General features: G+C 47.3%; 4 protein-coding genes across 4 annotated transcripts; 1 reads left to right on the top strand and 3 right to left on the bottom strand.

Annotated features, from left to right (window-relative positions):
• Positions 1-4,880: 4,880 nt before the first annotated feature.
• Positions 4,881-5,966, bottom strand: N7446_005010 (TPR-like protein; the record flags this gene model as incomplete). Its single annotated transcript, XM_058513758.1, has 1 exon — positions 4,881-5,966. The coding sequence occupies one exon, from the start codon at positions 5,964-5,966 to the stop codon at positions 4,881-4,883; it is 1,086 nt and encodes a 361-aa protein (XP_058375087.1).
• Positions 5,967-10,056: 4,090 nt separating this feature from the next.
• N7446_005009 (uncharacterized protein) lies at positions 10,057-10,744 on the bottom strand. The gene is made up of 2 exons (XM_058513757.1): positions 10,235-10,744; positions 10,057-10,175 (listed from the first exon to the last, which is right to left on the bottom strand). The coding sequence occupies exon 1, from the start codon at positions 10,583-10,585 to the stop codon at positions 10,235-10,237; it is 351 nt and encodes a 116-aa protein (XP_058375086.1). The 5' UTR covers positions 10,586-10,744; the 3' UTR covers positions 10,057-10,175.
• A 1,033-nt stretch (positions 10,745-11,777) lies between these two features.
• N7446_005008 (glycoside hydrolase family 3 protein) lies at positions 11,778-12,293 on the bottom strand (the record flags this gene model as incomplete). The annotated part of the gene is made up of 1 exon (XM_058513756.1): positions 11,778-12,293. One exon carries the CDS (start codon positions 12,291-12,293, stop codon positions 11,778-11,780), a length of 516 nt encoding a protein of 171 aa, XP_058375085.1.
• Positions 12,294-13,507: 1,214 nt separating this feature from the next.
• Positions 13,508-14,026, top strand: N7446_005007 (DUF1993 domain-containing protein; the record flags this gene model as incomplete). The annotated part of the gene is made up of 1 exon (XM_058513755.1): positions 13,508-14,026. The coding sequence occupies one exon, from the start codon at positions 13,508-13,510 to the stop codon at positions 14,024-14,026; it is 519 nt and encodes a 172-aa protein (XP_058375084.1).
• Positions 14,027-15,929: the final 1,903 nt, after the last annotated feature.

Below are 15,929 nucleotides of genomic sequence, written 5' to 3'. Positions count from 1 at the left end.
AGGGGATATTCTTCACAAAGATGCGACGGCTCTTACATGTAGAAGGAGCGGATCACATTCCCGAGCGAAAGCAACTCTCACTCTAGAATGTAGGCGTTTTATCATAAGGTACGTTCGAGCGACACGCAATATTCATGCGGAGAAACAGCTCTGACTACACAAGGAATAGAGCCTATCGTACTATAATGTTTGCCCCCGATTCGTGTTTTCGAGCGAGACCTCATCACATGGCTCTACACTCCGTAGTTCTGTTGAGCGTACAGTATATTGCGTGATCATAGTAGAGCAACTTGTAGCTTAAATCATCTCAACTGAGTTGGAGGCTGTACGTCAAGCGTGATCAACAGGGATGGAAACTGCCTTGCGGAATCAAAAAAAGCAATTGAAGTTTCTATGATGTGGGTGACATGGCAAGAAACCGCGCTGCCTCCATGAGACGTTGACCACTCCCTTCACCGCCCGACCGTTCACTACAACAGTGATGTTTCGGCACACACGTTTCACCACATCGACATCAACACTGAGAAACAACACACCAAGACATCAACACATCAACACATCAACACTCTCACCACCAACTCTCACCAACTCTCACCAGCTCTCACCAGCTCTCACCAATTCTCACCGACATGTTTGATCTACGCCTGAATGAAGGGTGCCAATTTCAATACTGCGAAAGGACTATCGGACCGCAAACTATCAGCGCAGAACATTTGGGAGCCTCCCTTTGATAAAAATGACACTTTAGTTGTTATCTTATAATTTTGGCCATTGGATTTAACACGATCTATCTAGGACTCATTCTATCTGTCCAATGATGATCCTTCGGAAAAAGAAACAGACTATGAGGAGGTTGGGCAGGTCTTTGCTTCTTCGAATACTGTTGAAAACTCGAATACTGGTCTCTAACACCACGGAGAGGTGCCTACACATCGCTAGAGGCCTTGTTAACGCAGCAATCTCCTGCAAAGCACGTTTGTTGACGCAGAACTCGTCGTCCTGCGAAGCACAATTTTACGCTCGCGGGGCTCAGGGCAGCGAGGGAGCACATTCGTTGACGCAGAGGCCATCCTGCGAAGCACATTTTTACAATCACAGGGCTCATTGGCTGTGAGGGAGCGCAAGCCTTGCATCGCTGGGCTCAGAGCAGCGACCGTGGCCACGGAAGCTCTCAAGCCCGCAGACAAGTGAGGGACACTATGATGCATCAAAGTGTGAGGACCAAAGTCCTGGATTTTTTGGGCTGGGTAGCTGACTCCTTTTATATCTTTTCGGCTCCGTCTCCTCTCTTCCAAGGAACCAGTTGCGCACATGCTAGCGAGAATTATCGTCTCGTTGATAGGCGTTGAAGTGATTTATGCGACGCTGAAATGATGTTTTGGAGACTTTGTGGCCGACAGATTGAAGCCTCGGGTGTGCTCGCGGAGTCATTCTTCTCGCAATCGTGTGGTGAACCACTTTCACCAATTGTTGAGAATGAAGTAACGCCGCAATGATATGATTCCTACATATCATCGAATATGCAATTAAATCGCTCAACGCGGTGGCACTCTATCTGCCCGTTTTAGTCACGATCACCGTCTCATTTATGAGGGTTGAAGTGCTTCAACAGAAGCCGAAATATTGGTTTAGAGACTTTGTGGCCGACAGTCACACTCGATTGTAACTGCGATTGGCCTGTTGTTCCAAGTACCCTTGGTCTCGCTAGAATAACTCTTTCCATCCCCAGCCCCGCACTGCTGAATGCTATTTCTTTCCTGCGTACTGGCAGCCAACTAATATGTTGCCTTTACTAGAATCTCTACTACCTGGCGGCACAGACACTATTATGTACAGGATGGATCGAAATCAGTTTCACCATTTACCCGCAGAAATTCTTTCTCGAACCCTCCTTTGAAGCTTGCTAGGCTCACTTTGCTTTAGCGCGCTTCAGATTATCGAAATGTATTGTATGGAATATCACATGATAGCCTACAGCGTAATCTAGTCGAACTAGCCATACAGTCGAGTGCTCTCGTAAGCAATTTGCATTATCACCACCGCGATGCGTCCACTGAGTGTCTATCAACATGCTGCGAACACACTCTTTATCGAAGCGTGATCCGTGTTCTAACCCGTGATGCGAGACCTGCCGGATTACTATATATTGGATGGCGGTTTCCCAGTCCCCGTTCTTGCGCCAGATTTTTACCGCATTAGTTTTTCTCCTGACAACGTCCATCTAAAGATGGTGCATCAATTCTATTGGTCCTTGACCAACTATTCTGACAGTAGGTCGGAACTGGTCCGTCAGCAGGAACATAATTTCAATCCGAAAATGCCAGATTTAGATACTAATTACAAGGCAAGAAAGTGTAATTTCACAGCTACCGACTCTCTCACTGGGCCGAGAGGGAACGGCGAGGGTGGGGTATACAAACGACGCGAATAACAAAAGGCTCGATCGGAATGTCAGATAGCATTGGTAATCCGCGCCAAGACATTCAGCGTGACATGTACGGCGCTCCTCGTCGGCTTCATCAAATATGGATGGCAAGATTATCAAAACGGAAATATTCCGTCTCACCCAATGCAGTAGCGTTCGTTCATCGTCACGATCGTAAAGGCAACAATTCTCATTCCGGTCTCCTCACGCTCGAGTCAAACACGGGGAGCCAAGACATGCCCTGGGGACGTCTCACAAAGAGCATCTGTGAAGCGCGAGATTTGGCATGCATATGCAACGCATCTAGCGCAGCGCGAAGAATTCTCTGCTAGAAAGTTCTGTGAGCGGTGGTAACATTTCGACAAGGATAATGGTACCTACCCCGGAGTAGATAAGGTTAGACGGACATAACCGAACGTCGTAAGATAACAGCTGTCGCCCTAGTTCGGAGTAAATTGTGGTAGGGCCCGCTACATAATTGGATTCGATTTTCATGCGCAGATTATCGGCGGGTTCGCATCCGCTGCATTCTAGCTCGGAGGGCATTCAAGCTTCTTTGGTTGTCGCGCGCACTTTGAAAGTCACGCTCACTTCGAGCTAATTCTTGCTCAATTTGATCATGATCACGTTGACTTCGAGAGTCACGCTCACTTCGAGCAAGCACACGCTCAATTTGATCCAGGTCACGCTCACTTAGAGCAGGGACGAGCTTGATGATTATGATACCTTGGGCGGTTTTTCCCTTAAATAACAAATTGTAAGCGTCAGATTGTACTTGAGAAAGTATTCTAACGCATCCCGAGCGGTCCATATCAGGAAAACCAGTGATATGGAGGCATTGTTGCTCGAAATCAAATAATAAAGACATTGCCGGATTGCGATGGCACAATATTTCCGATAGTCGGTCAACTGTTGACTGGCCAGATTCTATTGGAACTGGTCTCTTCATTTTGAATTTATTGTGCTGTGCACTATGTCAATTTGGAACTGATGCGAGGATAGAAGAACAGTCTCTAGCCCCGACGGGAGAAATGCGGCCTTTTTATGCGTCCGAGAAGACGGAAAGAAAGGGCAGAATCCTGGGTGGCCTCGGTAGGATTAACTAATTAACCCGAGTTTAGTACCCAGATTGCGATGACCAGCCTAATCCACCCCCGCTCCCCTTTTTCAAGTGTACTAATGATGCGAGATCGTGTTCTGTTGCTACAGTACGTTCCGAAGCTGGTGCACCCACCTACACTTTGAATTGATCCCTACCCCACCTTCAGAACAACCTCAGAAGTGACGGCGTACCTCTACAATCAATCACGGGTGGTTGAACCGAGATGCCGCCAAACTAGCCCCTTCTAAACATGAGCTTATCTATGGCATGATCCACAGTGGGTAGCTATCTATTTTGCAGATGGCACAGGCTACTGGCTGCAATTGGAGTACCATCCTGAAAATCTCTTCCAATATATGGATGTTCGGCAGCGTCAAATCACTGCCTAACAAAGGCGGACGACGTCGTAGCATCACTCCAGTCATGCCCGAGGCTTTGTGTGATCATTTACTCGAAAACCCACCATGTACCTCGACGAGGTAGCGATGCTCTGTGGGACGAAATCGCTGTCAAAGCAACGAAATCGAGTAGAAGGCCGTAATGCTCCGCGAAAAAGGACAGCCGCGGGGCCATCACCGCTTCCAATGGTCTCCCGAGTGTATTCAGTAGCGAGATCGGGCGGTACGCTCCCGGTAGCGAGTAGTCTGGTTTCCCATGCTTCCACAGAACTACAATTCGCGCTTCTCCATCGCTGTGGGTGGTCCTAGTTCAATCGACGACGTGAAAATCCGAGTGATGATCGTTCCGAGATAATTCCAGAGACGTTTCCAGATCAGCGCGCGCAGACCGTCCTCGCCTGGTGCTGTTGTGCCTTTGGCAGCCTTGAGCGATCGATAGATTTCCGTAGACTCGGAGATTGGATGCCATCGGACCTCGTGGGGGTATGAGCGGTTGCTTCCCTTGCGCAAGCACCATAGATGGGAAAAAGGAGCTCATGAGCACTTGAGCTTTTTCCGCGTTGTCAACTAGCTCCTTGTCACCAACTAATTGCTTTTTTGTCGCCCACAGAAATATTTTCTTTGCGTTAACCTTTAAACTTCTTTCGCTAGAGTACACAAAGGCATTGGACAGACATTTTCATCACATGGTGGGCCCTCCGTTTTGAAGACATTCATTGCAAAATGTTAAGTTTTCATTATCCATTCACGAAGAACTATCTTTATACTCCGGAACTTTCACTGGTCTGCGGGAGCCAATTTGACAATCCTGCCGTTTCTTGTACGCTTGGAGATACTTTGCTATGGTGAATAATGGACTTGACCGAAGGTATAAGCCAGCAGTGACCAAATCTAGCGGAAGGCCTCCAAGTTGTCTCGCCAGAACCTCTGCGTCAGAGCCTTATGAAGAAAAATGTTAGAAAACGATGACCGTAACAATCAATGACATACCGAATTGAGATTTGTTCCTTCCCGATCGGGTTTGGAGGATCTTAAGCCTGTCTTCAACATTTTCCAAAGGGCTGACCTGGACTTTTTGTCCAGCAATGAGACCTGGTCTTCGCGTGGTGACAATAACGGTTCCATGAGAAGCTGGAGGGTAGAATGTCTCAATGTCGAAATGCTCTAAACTGTTGTATCCATCAAACACAAGAAGCCATCGTGTGTTTGTCGCGTCAGATAGCCACTCATGTACACGTACCATGATGTCCCTCTCGTGAAGATCTCGAATGTCTTGATACTGAAATATGAGAGAGGCCAAAGTTCGAAAGCTTTTGTTCATCGTACTCTCTGATGATGCATCGAGCCAAAAGCACGATTCATAATAATTGGAGAAGCGATGACCGTAGGCAATGGCAAGTTGCGTCTTGCCCACTCCACGAATGCCACCAAAGACCAGGCGATGTAGTTTCTGAGACATACGGCCCGATTCCAAGCGCATGATCTCATCAAGCTGTGATTCGCGCCCAACGAAGTGCCCTGATGCTAGATAGGGCGCCCGACCAAAACACAGCCCACGGCGAATCTGAAAGCTGAAAGCCATGAGTGATCTCATCTCATGGATGATCTCGTCAAGATCGGACTTTTGCTTCAAATGATCATCACTAACTGGGTTGTGCATGATAAGAGACTGGATATCTTCAGCAATCAATTTCAGGAGCGATTCAACCGTTGTTATGTCACCGAATGTCCTGATGGCCTCGGCATATCGCTTTTCCCATGTGTCGTCTCCATCAAAGACGAGTTCGAGAATTCTTTTCATCCTCGCAGCATGCCCGCTACAATTAGCAACAATTAGGCTCAAGCAGCAGAATGAATCTGCAGACTCGGAGTGCTCCAATAGTGTCTGAATAATATCAACAATGATAGGAAGTCGGCATCGCACGGTTCGCAGGTTCTTAGGCAACGTGCTAGTGGCAGAAGCATCATCCAAGGACCTAATAGACTCATGAAGGATGGTGGTAGTAGCGGAAATACCGCTGATCACGTCCGAGCACGTCATGTCTTCGTGGAGGAGAGGACGAGGAGTCGCTAGATTATCGAGCGGAATGGAGTAGGTGGTAAAGGCTCAAAAGACACAAAGTTTAAGATGATGAATTCTTTTCCTTGAGTGATGAAGAAGAAACAGCCCTTTATTTAAGCGTTGGTAGTGGCTTCCGATTCAATCACCCTTCAATCAACGAAAAGGTCAAGCGATTCTCCGTCGAAAGGCGCGAGGGGGATTGGAATGCACGTGACCAAAGCCAGTGTCTAGCTCCTAGGAGTAATTGACCCTCTCGATGTTAGAGGTCCCCTCTAAATTGAGTTCACGGGTGTCTTTGACTAGCCAAATTAGGTCTGGCGTCACCAAAAAAAAAAAAAAAAAAAAAAAAAAAAAAAAAAAAAAAAAAAAGAACCTGAAAATCAATGAAAGAGAACAAAGTGATTAAACTGATTAAGATCAGTTTGTACGCCTTACAGGAGCACAGTGGCCGCTTCTCAGGGCCAAATAGCGCCCAGGAAACCAAATGTAGCTTCTGAGGTCATGCATCCTCATATTGGGGAATCAAAATCCTGTTCTTGTTGACAGCTTCATTAATGGAGGCTTAAGTGCGGTTTCTGAGACCATAGCTTGCCCTTCTGGGAATCATCGAATGAAGTAGATTTGTGCGCAGGTGTGGTGAATTTGTCCTTTGAAACTCTTACTCGGTCCTCAGGTGAAATCAGATACAGAAGAGATTGTACAGTAGTACTGTAGTTTTTGATATTGATTTCTTTTTCATTTCCTTTTTCTTTAAATCATTTTGCGCTTGAATAACAACGAATTATCGCTCTTGCTGCCTGCGCTTGCTCCTAGGAATACGACTTCAGCTCTGACGATCCGACGTCCACGAAAATAGTCTACACTTATTGATCATGACTATTGGATTATCTAGCCGCCCGCGACGTAAATTGTGGCCCCTCATTTGCCTAACATACTCTAACTAGCAATCAGAAAATACCTCGTCCTATGAAGTCTGGTATGACTTCCTAGGAGGTCTCAGACCTTTCGTGCCACAAATGTGGTTGGCGAGACAGAAATAGATCCTAGGAGCTCAAGTGCTGGTACCCCATTCGCGAGAACCGGTACCGCTAATGCTGAAAGTCAAAGTATATAAAGAAACACCGATCCCTCCTCAAGGCCTCATGAAATCTGTTCATAAGTTTAGCAACTTCAGTAATCCAGGTCTGTCTCTTTTCAACCCCTCAGCCAGAGTAAAAGCCTAACTATTATGCAGATTGTCTGATGCCGCAAAGAGAACCGACAACTTGATCGAATCCAATATTTCACATCCGATGAGAGTTGCAATGCCGTTTTCTGCATATGCCCGAGCTCCGAGTTCGTTATATATGGTCAAGAGTCAAATGGGAAGATGTACGCGACTTTCATTCTTGTACCCAGGGGGAAGGTGTGAATTTACAGGGGGCCTGTGGCTGACTTATTTTAAGAGCATGGAATCCACCGAATTTTGAGAGAGAACAGATCTTGGCTTAATTCCCTGATCTGAGTACACGTACTAAAACCCATTTTACTTGCGCATGCTCATTTTGTCAGTTACCCCGACGCAAATAGTAAATCTGGTATGGCGTGCTTCCCCCGGTTGAGCTGGACCAACGATAGCAAGTAAGTGTGATGCCCATTCTTCTCGATCTTGCCAGGCACGGACATAGGCCAATGGCTGTGAGACGTCTGAACCTTTCACTAAATTGGCCTAAACTGATACTTATTTAGATGAGATTCATACGGGTACAATAGTACTACTTCGGAAACTCAGAAGGCCCCAGGTGGAGTATTAGAAATGAAAGAGAAAGTTTGAAGATGCCACGAATACGCATCAAAATGAGCCCTTGCCCCTTTTATCGCTAATGAGCACGTGTCTAATCTGACTATCGACCATGCTACAATAATCTGCCTCGCTTGCCAGTATTCAGTCTGTATCATTCCACTCTGACTTATAGGCATCCTTTTGCCTCTGGCCCGTACTTATTCGACCATGCTTCTTCCGGCTGTAGGACTTGAAAACTTTCAGTCGACACATGATATTAGAGAGAACAGGAAGAGCTCGTCTATTAGAGCGAAGATGCGCATCCAGCAAACCCAACATCAACTGAATAGCTTTCTACGCTCAATTCTTGTGCGTACAAAGTGATCCTCAACCTCTTCACGGCAATCCGCTCCATTGGGTCTCCGCTTTCGCTGACATGAAGCGCGCCTGATAATGACCAACAAAAATTGACACTGTAGTTCGCTGGCAATTTCAAGCTGTTCGGACTTGGCAACCAAAAGGCCGTATTCTACCTTATGCCCTCGGCGTTCCAGCTTCATATTGCAGATCTGGACTACAGTTTTTGTTTATCTTATTATACTGTCTATGTTTGCCAGGTCGGTGCTTTTGGATTACATATGACAGGTTTAGAATGGTGTGGCTTGAGGCTCTTGCAGACTAGGACCCAAGCCATATCATCGGAATTAATTTTGCAGTATCCATAGGAATGAACGAGCTCATTGAAAACCAGTTGGACTTCAACTTGTACCCCCTTACGGTGGATATATGGACAAGGCCCGACAACCTACTCCCATATGCTTGGATTATCTCTGAAACACATTAAACCAGAAAATAAAACTTCGCAGAAAGTGCAATTACGCCTTGAGACTCGATTGATAAATAGCCGGCCATTTCGGTCATCAGCTTAGTAGGTGATGTTCTGGGCCCGTATTCGATACAGCCGCTTGTTATTTACCGATGCAAGGTAATTACAGGGGCTTTGTCCAGCCTGCACAGCCACCGCTTTAAGACAGACAAGCCACAATACTTGGATCACCTGTAATCTGAGAGTTACATGAACAGGTATAATCCTGTATGATACTGTTATCGTATGGTGCCGTTGCGGCTTACAGTCCTCTTGGCCTATGATATCTCTTATGAATCATGGGGTTTCGTTTAAGCGCTCCATCAAGGAATACTGAATCATGAAATTGTCTTGGACTAAACCTTGCTTCTGAGGGCTATGGCTTTTCAGAGGTCGATATCTCTTATCAGGGGACCCATGGGAGTATCCTAGGAACAAGCGAGTTTGTTCTTCTTGCTCCTGGGAATTTTAGAACTTCACAAGTACCCCTAGGATCCTGATGCTCACAAAACATGAATTCCTAGGAGCCACTACAGTTGCATTTGAGGGTAAATATTATCTAAATATCGTTAGGGATCACGGTTGCTTGCGTTTCACCACTAGGCTAGCTAAACCGATGAGAAATGCCTTTAACAGACCAGGTCTTTTAAGGTTTATGCACCATTTTACGGTATAGAAATAGCTCCCCCCGGGAATTTTCAATTTCTATTTGAGGGATTCCCACTATAGGAAGATAAAATTCCTCCCAGGTCAGTAGGTAGTATAAAAACGGGAGACGACTTTCCCGTCAACAACTTATGTCATTGGTGTTCCATATTCAGGTAACTGGTCAAGGCAATTGAACAACTCGCATGGTCGACCTACAGCATGGACAGTAAAGCTTTTTAGAAAAGGGGTTTATTGAAGACGGGAATCGCCTCCGTGGGCTACTTACACCGGCAATGAGAGCTGGTGCAATGTATCAACATAATGGGAAGATTGTCTTAAACGGCCAATAGCGTATCTTCCATATTGACAGAACGCGAAGGTGTTGAAATTGAAAGGCGACTTTTCCAGGGTACATAAAAATTCGATCTGGATACCCTATGTCAGACTGGGCTTGGGCCTAAGCGGGGGGACACAGCCATGAAGTGAATTTGACTGGTTTCTTTTCTGTATCTGTGGGGAAAGACTTAGTCAGTCACTGCTTTTCGACGCATCTCGGCACGCCATGAGGCCAAGGCTCTTCCACTCGGACTCCAACGGGAAGTGGAAAATAATCCTCTAGGATCTAGTGAACGAGCCATCTACTATACTATGTAGAATATGAACAGTTTGGTCTTGGATGGGGATCGTTGAATCCAGTTTGCAGGGTAGAAGCCAGGCCCTGAGACAGATGGCTGACACATTGGGGTCAAGTTGCCCTTATTTGTCGATGCATGCCACATGGCTGCATGGACCTACTCGATACTTCTGTCCGTACTTCCTTCGACGAAACCATTTCTGTCACCTTCCCGGCACCTAAAGTCCCCAAATATCCACGTAAATGCGACCTAAGGCACACCAAACCCACCTTCCAATCCTATGGTAAACCCGTCAGAACCGATTGCAGATCCCATTAAAATAAACCTAATCCTACCTTTACCCACGAGCGAGATCCTCGATATGCACCAGCTGAATCACCTCCACAACAACCTGTTCGTAAGGATGCGCCTTTCGTAGCGCCTTCACAGCATCTTGCATAACCCCCACACCGACGCAAAGTGTCTCAACCTGGTACTCCTCAACCTGCACCAACACACCTGGCTGGCCGATATGGGGGGTGGAGTTCGCACTGGGCCGGAACTGATCGATGCCGAGAGTCTCAAAGCTCACCTCGGAGTAGCGGCCGCCCGGATATTTTCCAGCGCCAGCGGAGAACACGGCCTCTTTGCATAACGCCAGGTGGGATGGTGGCACGCGGAAGATCAGCTTGAACTGGGGGGTAGACATTTCTAGGATGGTGACCGATGCGCGTATTGCTAGGATGGAATCAATGCGGAATGGTGCGTGGATACAATAAATTCTGGATATAGTATCGAGGCAGAGATTCTTATAATCTTCGTCTTACAGACGGATGGATGGATGGATGTATGTATGATTTCGTTTGCCCTGAAATGAGGAAAGAGCGAAGGTTTACTACCCCGCACAACCTGTCCGCCTCAATGATTGCAGGTACTGAGCCGCAATTACTAACCACGTCATCTAATGCGGAGAGCTCATAATTCAGCGATAATATCCTGACCTTTCAAAACTCGCTGGATTACTTGCCATCGATAATTACCTTATTGCGATTTTTGGCATGAGACAGGTGGGCTCTAACAGCCAAATCGAGATGTCGTTTCTGAGAAGTCTTCTCCACCGGTTCATGCAGTGTGCGCTCTAGCAGGTACTTATAAAATTAGCGCCCACGACACCAACATCGCACCTATCCTGGCTGCGCTACGCATCCTCGTTCCGGACGAGGACCGCACCTATATTTTATCGAATAACCTTCCCAGACACAGCCACCAGAAATGAGTCATTGATCCCTTCTCTGCCGAAAGAATCCCGCAATGGTGTGGGTAAGCTTCTTGACGACTATGACCGCTTATTGACAAATCGTTCCGGACTTTGAAATTGGACATACTCTCCATCCTTTGACATTCGCGAAACAGACGATACATATTACCTTGAGGGAGAACTCCCTGGAGTCCAGCCTAGTGATACAGTTATACCTTGCAGTCTTCGTCAAACTCATCATCTGCAACTTGCTTATTTTGACAGAGAATTATATAGCATCTGCCTACACCAATTCGATTGCATTTTGTCGAACTAGAGCAAATATAATAAAATAACTCATCCCGCGCTGACACAAGACGCTGATCAGACGCCCCATATCTGGGACGGCATTCGCCAATGCAGGATGTTTACCGCCAAACGAAAATCAGGTATTCCCCAACGCACGCTGCGATTCAATAGAAGGGTGGTGTAAGGTATGTACTACTTCGGAGCCCTCTCAATCTTTGCCCAATCTGCTCAATTCAAAAAGAGCAGCCTACCCGAAAGCTATTGCCTCAGCCCTTGCGCACAAGTCCTTCAAGCTGAACTCTGACACGAAACAAATAGACCCTTCCGTAATTACCCACTGCTTTGTAACACCGTCCTAGTAACTCAAGTCTCTCCTCATGAGTTCAAACCTTACCTCCCGCACTTCGTTCACCTCGAGGAATACTTTTTCAAACCCCCTTAAAACTTTCGCTGATGTGCCTGCAGGAGTAGTGGCCTGAGGAAGCGATACGTACAGCTGCGGCACAGCGAAGCCTGCCCGGTGGCCTGAGTTCGTCACGTTCATCGTTACTACAGCAACGGTGGTCCATAGGTCTACCAGTCCACCCGGTGCAATACCTTTGGACAGGTGATCGTATTCTCGTCTAGTCGGGAAATCAACTGTCGAAACGATATACTGGCTACCACGTTCCGCAGCGCGGACATTTCTTATCACACCCCAGCTTCCTTCGTCGGCAGACGGTGCATGCGATACGCCTAAATCGAGGCACATGACCGCTGTCTCCAGTAGCTGCGCGTTTGGCGTGCCACTGTTATCAGCGATTGATGAGTCTATTAGCGAGGAGCCCGCTGCTACAGAGTGCTGCGAGCAAGTCGAGAAGAACATGTCCATGGGCGTGATAGCATGTGGACATGCGTGAGAAATGAAACAGAGAGTAAGGATAAAGTGCATGATCGAGTGCCATCAGCTAATCGGGAGGGTAGCCAACAATACTTAACGGGCGAAGAATAGTGGCGCTTCAGGATGGTTGATCGAAAAATTCGCTCTGTTTCTAGTGTAATCAGCGATCCAATCTTCCATTCTCTCGCTGATTGTTACCTCGTTGAAACGGGAACCACTCATTTGCAGCGAAGGCATCCCTGCTCGATGCTTTCGAAGCTACTGCTCGTATCCGGCAATTCTATTAGGTTTCTGATTTGTAATCCGGCTTGATCCGTTGTGGAAGCTGATTCATAATGGACTGCATTGGTAATACACTTGAGACTGCATTGGATCACCTGGCTCGGCTTGCGAAGATGCGTGTAGTGTCATTTAAAAGTGATGAAAATAACGCTGGACTACCACTTGAGGTCCCGAGTTTCAACGGGCCCGAAGCAATTTGTAAGCTGGATAATACCGTAAGTTAGAGCCACCATCCTCGGCGGGGCCCTGGCGTACATTGTGACTCAGCCAACCCCAGTCGCCTGGTGAACCCGCCGCCTCTCAATTTTTTATTTCCTCGCCAGGACCGATTGGTAGGAAGAGGCCTACAACACACAAATGCTGTTAAATCGGTCGCGTAGAATTGTATATTCTAGTGTTATTTGTACTGCTTGGCCAATCCAGGACGTAAGAAAGAGACATCTCTAGGCGTAGTGTTTGAGCTAATTAGTAAACATTGTCCCCTAGCGGCCGAAACAGCGTCGGACGTAGGGACCTACATCTTGCCAAATTCGATGGGTTGGGAAGGTGGAGCTTCAAGAAGAGATCGCACACGACAGACGAAAGCTATCGAATCGAGCAGGAGCCACCCAACACCCAACACCCATCGGCCAACTAAAGTGTACGAGGTACGAGACTGCGAAACAGAATGATCAAGGTAAGAGGTACGTAAATAGGGAAGCGCCATCTTCACTAGTTTCACTTTTGCCTCTCTGCCTCCTCTCTCCCTATCCAGTCCAGTCTCACATCGCTATATGTTATTGAGCTCTTCCCACTCACGTCTCCTCCACCTGGTCCTCTTCTCTCATACCATTTCAACTCAAACAACAAGACTCTCTCTCTCTGCAAGACTCTTCAAGTCTCAACTTATCTTCTCCCACAACACTACACAACCACCACCCAACATGTCCTTCACCGTCTACGACGCCGCCATCCCCAGCTCCAATGATGCCCTCAACTCTCTCCTGTCCATCCTCAAGAAGGGCCAGGCCTCTCCCGTCGCCGACAAGCTGCCCTCTGCCAAACTATACGACGACATGCTGCCTCTGACCTTCCAGGTCCACGTTGTCTGCGACACCGTCCAGAAGATGGTTGCCCGCGCCACCGGGGCCGAGCCCCAGAAGTGGGAGAACAACCTGAGTTCCTTTGACGACATGTACGCCCGCATTGCCCAGGCCCAGGAGGTGCTCGAAAGGGCCGACAAGGCCACCATTAACGACAAGGCCTTTGCCACCGTTCCCCTGGGAATGGGCCCCGGCAAGGAGATCCAGATCCCCAGCGTCCGCTACATTGGCGCCTACGGCCTGCCCAACATCTACTTCCACCTTTCCATGACCTATGCCATTATGCGCAATCAGGGCGTGCCTCTGGGCAAGAGTGACTATCTCGGTGCCTTTATGGCCCAGCGTTTGCCGAAGGAGTAAAGATATCACTGAGAAGAGGAACACGAAATAGCCACACGTGTTTTTTGACGATGGGAATGGATGGGGACAGAAATAAACTGGCAGCTGCGACTACCAAATTTTGGAGGGGCTCATGAGAAGCCAGCAAAAAGTAAATCTATAGTATCTTGCTTTAATCGGGTTGTTCCTGTGAATCCAATATGTCGTTGTCTGGACCGGTCGTGTGTGCGTTTGCTGGCTGTTCCCGCTAAAACCTGCAGCGGCCCCTGTAAAAATCCATAGTACCCGATGGCCCGTGCTCCAGCTGCTACACCATCTTCAAATAACCTCCGCGTTTTGATTGCTGATTCTCGCCGCCTCATCATTTCGGCATCGTATCTTCACGTATCACCATTTATACCATCCCTGGCTATCAATAATGGCTTGCACCCGATGCGGCATCGTTTCAGAAAAATGCTTTAGGTGCTCTAGGTTTAATTGGTCCCATGCAATCTCTGCCGTAGCTACTAAAATAGCCTTAGTATGCTCATTATTCTTCATATCAATAATATCAGGCCGAAGCTTACAGATCTCGGCTTTCATCAACGCCCAGAGGTTCTCAATTGGGTTCAAATCAGGCGAATACGGCGGCCAGTCTATAACCTCAATCCCTAAGTCCCGTAAAGCGTCCCGGACGACGTGGGCAGTATGCGTTGGCGCATTATCAAGCTGGAATACCGACCCTTCATTCGATATAAAGATAGGTAGGATTCGGAGGTATAGATCTCGAATAACGATGCTGTTTACACTGCCACGCTCTGATTCCTGATCTCCGAATAGCGGAATTAAGCTAGTTCGACGGGTAGCGCCCGAGAAAGCAGCCCAAAACATCTGCTTAACCTGCTTTCCCCGTTGTGGAAGGCCTTGAACTTGTCCGAGTTTTGGCTGGTCTTTTGGCCGAGTAAAAGTCTATTCTCGACCGACTCCGATTCCACACTCCAGTGTACATTAATCGGACCAAAAGACACGAGCCCATCTTCGGATGGGACCTGCGAGCATTCTGTTTAAGAATAATCGATTACGTCGTATACAGCCTGCTTTTAGGGAACTCTACGTGCCTCCACCATACAAAGAAGATACAGAAAGAGCAAACGCGGTGATCGATCTTCGCAAAGATACCTGGGCACCCACCCTTCCAGTGCCCTCTTTGGTGAAAACATTAGACCATTTGGACAACGTCGACACACACGATTCACAACATGGCTGGAGATTCCCTCTTGGTATATACCTTGTAGCACTCATCGGTTCTGGCACTGCAACAAACAGCCACATGGGGCATGACGGAATATTCTTTGAAAACTTCCGATTCGGGACTTGGGGCGGTAAATAGGAAGCTTGCTTATATGAAGTACTAGTTATATATCTAGTATTTGTAGATATTTCATTGCAGTTCAATCGCAGCGGATGCGACAATTATCGCCTAGCTTAGTAATGGTACAATGTACAAACTTGGAAGGCTCTCTAAAATGCGTTTAAATGCAGTTTATATCAGATGAAAATTGTTGTCAAGACCAATAACGCAGAGCTTAATTGCTGATAAATCTACCAGTAAGCTGCTGGGGCTCTTTATTTAGATGCACAATATGCCAATGCTGCACATCTACAAATTGATGCAGACCTTGCCGATGTGCCGGCCACTAGCAAGATATGAAAGTGCTGGGGGGATAATTGAGGGTTCTAAAGACTACGTGAGATCAAAAGAGGATTGCGCAACTTATCGAGTGTTTTGCTCGATGTTTAGTTGCATCATATTATAACTCTATATATCTCCCTCACGAAAGTTTTGGTCCACAGATAGCCTGATAGCCTACACGCTGTTCTCTCGCCTTGGTGGCATAGATGGTGGATCACAACCTTCCCTTCGAATCCAACTTTTTGAATCAAC

The sequence above is a fragment of the Penicillium canescens genome, assembly GCF_028828765.1.
Source record: "Penicillium canescens strain IBT 15451 chromosome Unknown utg000003l_segment0_segment0, whole genome shotgun sequence".
Taxonomy (NCBI): Eukaryota; Fungi; Ascomycota; class Eurotiomycetes; order Eurotiales; family Aspergillaceae; genus Penicillium; species Penicillium canescens.
This window is presented reverse-complemented; position numbering and strand designations above follow the sequence as displayed.

Excerpts from the sequence above, each read along its gene's own strand:
- N7446_005009 (XM_058513757.1), bottom strand. The coding sequence starts at position 10,585 with ATGTCTACCCCCCAGTTCAAGCTGATCTTCCGCGTGCCACCATCCCAC.